The following is a 9,684-nucleotide window of genomic DNA, read 5'->3' as shown; positions in this document are numbered from 1 at the left end:
AGATTTCAACTTCAGACTCAAACAAACTAGCACACTACAGCTTATGCAGAAGATTTAGGTGACCATTACAACACTGTAATCTTATGGCCATGTCTATGGAAGCCATTCAAGAGGTTGTTACAGCATATGAATAATAATTTGTTGCTATCAATGTACAAATGAATACCAAGCAAATATGATATATGGAGTTATAGTTGTTGTGAATCAGTATATTGAAATTCATGGATAATTATTGGACCATGCCTGCATGCTAGCAACTCCGAACTGGGCATTGGGACCGGGGGTTTAGCCGTTAGCAAGATCTGAGCCAATGTTAACGGGTGGGTAACCGGTTGCCATAGAATTTTAGGTCAATCAAGGGGAGCAGGCTCTATGTTGGCAATCCCACTATATGAAACATATTCTCAGAGTAAAGCATAATCATGTTGTACCATGGAAAAAATTAAGGTCGGTGATTCAGTTATTAGTGAAACCTACTTCAGAAAAAACAATTCATCTCTTTCAGAAAAAAATTGTAAGGAAAACCTAAATAAGATATGTTTCTTCACCTAAAAAGAAAAGACCATTAAAATTGGCATAACAGGTAGGTTTCTCTATAAAAAGCAGTGTAACACGAGGACGCATCCCCCCCCCCCCCAAAAACTGGGCCATCTTGGAGACGGGGACGTTCCTGGGACAGGGGGACAGCATCTGGGCCTTTCAGGCAGCACCACTTAGAGCGCCAACTCTGCCGGAGACGGTGAGACGTCTCCAAGACGGCGAGTCATCTCCGAGACAGCAAAACGTCTCCTTTATTGCGGGTGCAGGGGGATGCGACGGAGTCTCCTTTATTGCGGGGGGACGCAATGGAATCTTCTTTATTGTGGGTGCAGGGAGACTTGTAGTTTTTGTTTGCATTATAGTATTATCTACTTATTTTGATATCATGATTCATGGCACGTTATACTTATTGCAATCAAAACACATGCTTTCTAGGCATGACATGATGCCAATAGCACAAAAACTAAAATGCTAACCATCAATTTCTGGGTGTAAAAATCAACAATAGGACAAATCTAAATCACAAATTCCAGAAAATAACCTGACAGACATTTTAAGGACTAAACTAAAGGCTTGCTAGGCATGGCTTGATGCTCATAGCATCCCCTAAAAAACAACGAGGAGGTCATCAACTTGTGGGCCTTAAAGCCACAAAAAAAAAGCCTAGAGCACAAAAAAAAGGGTATAAACCGTCAATTCCCGAGCCCAAATGAGAACAGATAATATAATGATTTCTGGTGGCTTGATTGGATGCTCATACTATACAGTACACATGACGTAATATTCAAGCTCTCTACTTCAGAGATATTTTATAGAAAAAAAAATTCAATTGTTTTATGAAAAGAAAAATAAACATCTAGCTGAAGTTCAAAAAATAAAAAAATTCAATCATTTTATTAAAGGAAAAAAAAACATTTAGCTGACGTTCAAAATTAACATATGGGTCTTTAAGTTTCAAGAGAATCAAAAGATGTGCCTTTACTCATCAGGAAACCCATACTGCAAGTGTTTTCCTTTGGAGCACTTTCAAAATCCAATTTGAGCCTCCAGGACATATTTTGCAAAGGCTCAATTGGCAGCTCTTGATGTGTATTCTTGTAGCTCAACTAGCACTAACAGTAATGATCCCACTTTCAGTTGGCATATATAATCTCACAATTTGAATGTCTATTCTATATTTGGATGGGGTTGAGGATTTGTATTATTGAATGCTTGCCAAGAAGTTACAGCACTTTAGTAACTTAGTGTTTCTTACCCTTCTCTGGAGTTTCAACACACACAGGACAACTGTGACATAGCATTTGAGCCCCATCAAGGTTTTGCAAATATTTTCTAGCATGCTTTCATGGATCTGGGCCCTGTCCATGTTTTACATACATGTTTATGAGGCCACTGGGAACAATAACATCTGGCAAAAAATCCAATCCACTCTTTGGCAGGAACATCACTGCACTGCAACCCCTACTGTGCAAGCATATGTTATAGTTTGATTCACTTTAAGTCAACAATAATCTCCACAGGAACATTTTCCATGCTTGAAATGTGGAAATGGTCTGTGCACATACCAATAATTTCTTTCTCAACAACTTTCGAAATATACCTGGTTGCAGTGTGACAATCACCACATACTCAAAGGTTTTTGATAATTCTAACCATTGTTCCATCATCCATGTAACAACCCATCGCCAACTCTTCTGTATGACAGGAAAGAAGAAATTTCTTCTCCCGCTTCACATCCATTCATTACAGGTCTTGTGTCTGGAATGTACGCTGCTGCTTTCATCTTCCAAGACTATTTTCTCTAACTTTGTGTAGATATCTAGTGTTTTTAGCTGTGATCCATTTCCCACACAAAAACATGTATCATTTCCTGGAGCTCAATCCAACATCTGGGTATCTTTTGTATCCCTCTATCTTTCATCAATTTCGTTACCTTCTGAACCTTGGCCCACCTACCTGCTTTAGCTTAGCTGTTTGAAAGAAGTATGTATGGCATGCCATTAGTAGGATCCAACTCAAAAAGGAGTGTCGCCATAAATTCTCCTAGCTGTATATTCACATTTGATTTATAAGAGCCAAGCAAACTCATCCACACAACTGAATAGGGCTTCACTTGCATTTCATGAAGTTTAAGGTTTTTCTCAAAACTGTAAACAAGACTAAAAAGATCAATCGTACATTCATAATGATCAATTTGAGGCATGATGCCAAAAGAGTCAGTCCTCTGATCGAAATATTTACAGGTATCGTCCACTAGACCTGCATTGCTGCGTGCAAATAAAGTACATACAAAGGTTATTATTATATGGTTGGGGTTGGTTTTCTGAAAGCTTTATTAATTCAAAGAGTTTGAAACTTTGAGGGCATCCATGTTGTGGACATGCATTGAATATCCCACAATGGGAGCTTTCCATGAGGCTGCATATGCAGGTTTCATTTTGGCAAACAACTTACTTGCCTTCTTTAAGCTGCCCGATTTTCCATACTTCTCTATTAAAGAAGTGACAACCATTCTCAACAAAAAGCCGTTTTCAATTATTTTTTGATTGACTCCGTACACTGTTCCAAAGCTCCCATTTTTGCACATGTTGGCTGAATACCGGCCAACATAGCTAAGTTACCAGTTCGGCTGCAGATGCGGATGTGAGTACGAGAACTTGGTACACAAATATGTGAACTTTATTGGGGGAGAATTGGGTGTGTTTGGGTATGTTTATAAATATATATATATATATACAAAAATATGCAAGAAATATACAGAATCAAATCATTGATTGCATAATACTTAATCATTGATCAAGATAAATATTAAATTCTATCTAGCATTTAACAGTATACACTATACAGTGATCACCATCTAGCATGAATAGGATTCCGCTCACATAGCTATCAATTTCTGAGATTCAAATATGTATGAACAATTAAACTCGAATGATGATATGTCTGACTCCTTTGGTCATATTGGCAACCCCAAAACATCCAAATTGAACTATCAGATATGCATGGCACTTGTAGCTTTTGACATGAGGTCCACACTTTTTTTAAGACTGCTAAATATTTGACTGCTTCTGGAAAAGCTAGTGCCTTTTCAATATAATAACCGGTGGCACTCCTACACAATATGCTAAACTTTTAATATTTTTTTATGTTTTTGTTAAACTGTGTGTCCAGGTGCATCCAGATGTGCCTCAATGTGTATGAATGCACACAAGGAGCATGAAATCTCCCTGTGGATGCACATCCAAACAAATCCAAAGGGAGATTTTGTGATCCCTGTGCACTTCCATGTGCATCCACACCGGGATGTATCCACATCTGCATCTGCCCCCTGCACAAGTGCACCCGGTAACTTAGTCTGTCAGTTGCACTTCTTAAATATCTCCAGAGCCTTTTCATCAAGGCCATTTTGTGCAGCCCAACAATGATCACATTCCATGAGACTATTTCAATGAGGCATGTCTAAGAAATGACTTAAAAGGTTCATCAAGAACAACATTTTCTGTGTATCCTGTAACCATTGTATCCCATGCACTACATCTGCATTATGGATTTTCTCAAACATTTGATGCACCTTTCTTATGTTTTAATATTTTACATACATATGCATGAGGGCAGTCACAACTATAAGATCAGACCAAAATCCACTTTCAATTTTTTTTGATGGATATTGATACTATGTTCCAAAGTTACCATTTTGGTACAAGCTGGGAGGATAGTAACAAAAGTCGATGGATTTTGCTTTGAACCTGCCAATAAAATTTGATTCAAAATTTACAAGAGCTTTTCTAAACTATCATTTTGAGTGTATCCAGCAATAATTGCAGTCTAAGGGACTACCATTGATCACTTGGTCGAACAAACTATGCTCTTTCTCCATCTACGCACATTCTGAATACATGTCTACCAGAGCAATCAAAATTACAACATTTGACAAGAATCTGATTTCAACTGCCTTTAGGTGGATTTCCGGGCCCTGGTGTAGAGATCCCATCTTGGTGCTCATGGAAAGAATGAAGGTAAAGGTTGCCGGCTTTTGCTCTATACCAGCCAATTGCATTTGCTTCAAAATGCCAATGCCATTTTAATAAGCCCACTTTCTGCAAATCCAGCAATTGAGTGCACTCCATGAGACAACATTTTTGTGGGGCATTTCTACAAAAACCTTTAAAAGTGTCATGAACCCATATTGTGCATATCCTGTAATAATAGCATTCCATGAGACCACATTTGCATTATTCATTCTTTCAAATTGATTGATGCACCTTCTCTAGTCTTCCGCACTTATCTTAGTTTATCAGTGTATTAGTCACATTTTTCCAGAACCGAAATGCACATCTAATAATCCTTCCTTTGGAGATGCCGAGTTGACACATAGTGGGATACAAAAGGAGGAAGCAAATTCATCCAGTTGGACAGCTGTTTATTGTATTTGATAAAACATTGTGAATGCCTGAAGAGGAAGGCCATGCCATCTGTAAGCTGAAATTATTATATTCCATGAGAAGAAATTTAGTTGAGAGATGTCATCAAAAACATTGGAACTATCCACCAAACCTCCACACCTATCATACATGCAGGTAAGTTTATTGGGGATGAGATTGTCTCTGGTAGATATAAAATCAGTTGCAATGAATGTGAGAGTGGATTTTCTTACCCTTGTTTAGGGTATGTTTGGCTATTCAAGCACATAAGAAATGTATATATGTAGAAGACTATAGAAGAGAGTATTGGGTAGTAAAAAGAAAGTGTATTGCCTCCTTCAGGTGGCCCTGTGTGTGTGGTTGATTAACAAGGAAGTCAGAATTTGTTTCTACACATTCGCATGGCTGAGGGGGTCTGAAATATTGGCATGGACATTAAATACAAAGCAAACAGTTTCAAAGTCAGGGTCAACTCAATTGTACACAGCCTTGGCAACTGTGGTCTTGCCAATACATTTATCTATTGTCAAGAGAAGTTGCAGAAACATTGATTCAAAAAGCTGGAGACCTTAAACACTTTGTCAATAAGAAAATTCAAAATTGAATCACCTAAATTAAGAGACGGGTGACTATAGAAAGGGACAAGTAAGACAAGTCTTCAAAAGGCTGCCAGCAGACCAAGTACATTAAAGCATAGAAGCATGGATCTCAAATATCTGTTTCTTATGCTATATAGGAGACTATGCAAAACATCTTAAAGAAACAATATTAAGAAATACATTTGGCTCTCCTAATACAGATAGGAGCATGCTTGATTTGACTAAGGCTCCATGCAACCTACAACCGCAAAAGGGGCAAACATCACTTTTTGTTGGGAAATACATTGCATATAAAGGAGACATGGAGTTCAGAACTTACTAGGGTTAAAGAACATTGCATTTAAAAAGAGTATCCCATACCCATTAACAACACTAAGTCCACATGAAAAATCATATATAATTTAAGCCCAACGGATGACCTAATATAGAATTAAGACAATGGAATAACTCTAGACAAAATGACCTTGAATAAAAATAAAGGCAGGAAGATGTAACTAACAACTGAGAAATACCCTGATCATTGACTCAAAGCATTATTTTGATTGTAAGCCCTTTTCTAGCATTTCATGCAGGCTCAAGAACTTCCAATTACTTTAAGCTTCCTCTCCTTTTGCTTTCTATTTTTTCTTCTGCTACATTTACACTCCAGAACTGTTAAGGCACAGTCAAATATCATAAGAATCATATCATGATACAAGGCTTTTAACAAATCATACATTACTGTTTCCAGGCGGTGATGCATGTTAGGAAATATCAGTTCATCAATTCAAATGCATGGAGCATGGTCTAGTAGTTCAAATGCTCAGATACTCGAATAACATAATTTCGTAAACTAAAAATCACTGCAAGTCTACCACCTTGCACACGTGTTTATAGCTTGCTTCACTTAGCATCACCAGTAATCTCCACAAGAACATATTCCATGTTTGAAATGATGAAAACGGTTTGCATCTCTCACAACTATTTCTCTTGCAACAATTTTGGAGATAAACTTGGTAGCAGTGTGGCAGTCACCACATACTCGAAGGTTCTTAACAATTCTAATAGTCGTTCCAGAAGATGTGTTTAACAATCCAAAGGCAATTGCCAACTTCTCACTATGGTGGCAGATGAGTAATTCCTTTTCCTCATCCTCAACGTCATTTAGTACAGGTTTTGTATCAATGAGATACCCTGCTGCTTTCATCTCCCAAGACAAGTTCTCCAACTTTGCACAGATCTCTTGTATTTGTGGGTGTGATTTGTCTCCTACACTAAAAACATGTATTATTTTATGGACTTCGATCCAACTACATCCAGGTGTCTTCTTATTTCCTGTATTTTGCATTAATTTTCTTACCTTCTGAACATCACCCCACCTCCCCACTTCTGCATATATGTTCGATAGGAGAACATAAGGTGCAGCATTTTTCAGATCCAACTCCAAAAGAAGTATTGCCACAAATTCTCCAAGAATGAAATGCTTTTGTGATCTACAAGCACCAAGCAAACACACCCAAACAACCGGATCAGGTTTTATTGGCATTTTAATGGTGAAATTTAGTGCTTCCTCAAGATAGTCAGCACGACCAAGAAGGTCAAGCATGCATACATAATGATCCACTTCAGGTGAAATGCAATAAGAGTATCTCATTTGATTGAAGTATGTACAGCCCTCATCTACCAGGCCTGCATGGCTGCATGCAAATAATATACCAACAAAGCTTACATGGTCAAGCTTGACACCAGAGCGACTCATTGATTCAAAAAGTTTAAGAGCATCCTCACTATAGCCATGCATTGCATATCCTGCAATCATTGCATTCCATGAGGCCACATCCGGATGGTCTATGTTATCAAATAACTGGCGTGCCTTCTGTATGCTGCCACATTTTGCATACATGTCTATCAGAGCATTCACAACTACAATATCTGATAAAAACATACTTTCAATAATCTTTTGATGGATTTCAATACCCCGTTCCAGAGCTCCGAGCTTGGCAAAAGAGGGGAGGATGCTTGCAAAGGTAGATGAGTCTGGTTTTATACCAGCCAATTGCATTTGCTTAAACATCTCCACAGCTTTTTCAACAAGTCCATTTTGGGCATATCCAGCAGCAACTGCTGTCCACGAAATCACATCCTGCTGGGGCATTTTGTTGAACAATTGACGTGCCTTCTGCATGCTTCCACATTTTGCGTACATGTCTATCATGGCGGTCGCAACTACATCATCTGACATCAAACCACTTTTTAATACCTTTTGATGGATTTCCATACCATGTTCTAGAGCTCCAAGTCTGGCACAAGCTGGGAGGATGCTGGAAAAGGTTGACAGATCCAGCTTCATGCCTCCAATTTTCATTCGCTTAAAAATCTCTAACGCTTCTTCAACGAGTCCATTTTGTATATATCCGGAAACCATCGTATTCCAGGAGACTACATTCCGCATAGACATCCCAATAAACAACGTGTGCGCCTTTTGTATCTTTCCACACTTCGCATACATGTCTATCAGGGAATTCACAATAGTCACATCCGAAAAGAAACCCATTTCAGTTATTTTCTGATGGATTTCCATACCCTGTTTCAGAGCTCCAAGTTTGGCACACGATGGAAGAACACTGGCAAAGGTTGACGAGTCTGGCTTAATACCCACCAATTCCATTCGCTTAAGCATCTGCCAAGCTGATTCGGCAAACCCCATTTTTGCATAACCTGCAATCATGGTATTCCACGAGACTGCATTTCGTTGACGCATTTTCTCAAACAAATTGTGTGCCTTTCGAAGGCTTCCACATTTTGCATACATGTCTACAAGTGCTGTCATTACTGCAACATTCATCAAGAATCCATTTTCAATGAGAATCTGATGGATCTCCATACCATGTTTCAAATATCCCATTTTGGCGCACGCTGGAAGCATGCTGGTGAAGGTTGCCGAGGTCGGTTTCACACCTTCCAATTGCATTTCCTTATACAACTCCAAGGCTTTCCCAACAAGCCCATTTTGGGCACATCCAGCTATGATTGCAGTCCAGGAGACCACATCCTGTCCAGGCATCTCTTTGAAAATCCTTAAAGCCTCGTCAAGAATACCATTCTGGGCATATCCAGTAATCATGACGGTCCACGAGACCACGTTTGCATTGTTCATTTTGTTAAACAATTCGCGGGATCTCTCTATACTTCTGCATTTTGCATACATATCAATCAGGGTATTCATCAAAATAACGTTTGATTGAAATCTATATCTAATGATCCTTCCATGGATCTGTAGACCATGCTTTAAAGATAACAGGCTGGCACATACAGGAAGAATGGCGGAGAAGGTGAACTGATCAGGTTGGACAACCGTTGGCTGCATTTGATGAAATAGTTCCAGCGCCTGTTGAGGAAAGCCATGCCTTCTGTAAGCTGCAATCATCACATTCCATGAAAAGACGTCTGGTGCAGCCACCTTCTCAAAAACTTGGCAAGCATCGACCAAACTTCCGCACTTATCATACATGTTGATAACTGCGTTTTGTAAAAATGTATTTGTGGAGAATGGAATACCCCTTCCATTGATGTGAGAATGGATTTGCTTACCCTCTGCAAGGGCTTTCTTAGAAACGCAGGAGTTCAACAGATGAAGATATGTAGAAGATTCTACAGCAGTGTTGTGGGAAGTAAGCAGGATGTCTACTGCTTCTTTCAGGCGACCCTCTCCACACAGTCCTCTGATTTTGGGATTGAGATTAACAATGGATGACATTATATTATTATTGGTTTTCGTGAGATTTCTTCGGTTTGATCGACATTTCTGAAATGTGGAATAACGTCCATCTCTATCTTTCGCAGATTAACAACAGTGCTTTCTGTTGTAGACGAAGGCATGCACTCGACTGGACAGGTACACTGGAGGTGTTTAGTAGCCTTCCCGATATTCAAAAAAGTTTTTATTCATGTCCTTGTCTCTACCATTTAATCAATTTAAAACAAATGCAAAATATAAAAAGACGTGCTTTAAAATTTAACAAACCTATAACTTATCTTGCAAATTTCAAAAATAGATCTCAATTTTGAATTTTTTAAAATTATTTATATTTCAAAAGTTTAAAAAATTAATATATTAATTTAAGATCATATTCATACTTATAATA

At 38.5% G+C, this 9,684-nt stretch overlaps 2 protein-coding genes across 3 annotated transcripts; both read right to left on the bottom strand.

The window, feature by feature from the left end:
• Positions 1 to 2,506: 2,506 nt before the first annotated feature.
• On the bottom strand, positions 2,507 to 3,127 carry LOC149539038 (pentatricopeptide repeat-containing protein At2g13600-like). The gene is made up of 2 exons (XM_089802513.1): positions 2,995 to 3,127; positions 2,507 to 2,799 (listed from the first exon to the last, which is right to left on the bottom strand). Exons 1-2 carry the CDS (start codon positions 3,125 to 3,127, stop codon positions 2,507 to 2,509), a joined length of 426 nt encoding a protein of 141 aa, XP_089658639.1.
• Positions 3,128 to 6,080: 2,953 nt separating this feature from the next.
• LOC149539037 (pentatricopeptide repeat-containing protein At3g12770-like) lies at positions 6,081 to 9,458 on the bottom strand. Of its 2 annotated transcripts, XM_089800393.1 has the most exons (2): positions 8,853 to 9,076; positions 6,081 to 8,730 (listed from the first exon to the last, which is right to left on the bottom strand). In XM_089800393.1, the coding sequence occupies exons 1-2, from the start codon at positions 8,942 to 8,944 to the stop codon at positions 6,453 to 6,455; spliced, it is 2,370 nt and encodes a 789-aa protein (XP_089656519.1). In that variant the 5' UTR covers positions 8,945 to 9,076; the 3' UTR covers positions 6,081 to 6,452. The 2 variants fall into 2 exon arrangements, with proteins under 2 accessions (XP_089656519.1, XP_089656518.1); XM_089800392.1 differs by having other exon boundaries at positions 6,081 to 9,458.
• Positions 9,459 to 9,684: the final 226 nt, after the last annotated feature.

The sequence above is a fragment of the Cupressus sempervirens genome, chromosome 9 (assembly GCF_028749045.1).
Source record: "Cupressus sempervirens isolate cs-2001-9-10 chromosome 9, ASM2874904v1, whole genome shotgun sequence".
NCBI lineage: Eukaryota > Viridiplantae > Streptophyta > Pinopsida > Cupressales > Cupressaceae > Cupressus > Cupressus sempervirens.
This window is presented reverse-complemented; position numbering and strand designations above follow the sequence as displayed.

What these genes read in the sequence shown, in the direction of transcription:
- LOC149539037 (XM_089800392.1), bottom strand. Translation starts at nt 9,296, where the DNA reads ATGTCATCCATTGTTAATCTCAATCCCAAAATCAGAGGACTGTGTGGA.
- LOC149539038 (XM_089802513.1), bottom strand. Translation starts at nt 3,127, where the DNA reads ATGTGCAAAAATGGGAGCTTTGGAACAGTGTACGGAGTCAATCAAAAA. An exon ending in GGGCAGCTTAAAGAAGGCAA is followed by an intron (nt 2,800 to 2,994) that starts GTAAGTTGTTTG and finishes GCAGCAATGCAG; the next exon opens with GTCTAGTGGACGATACCTGT.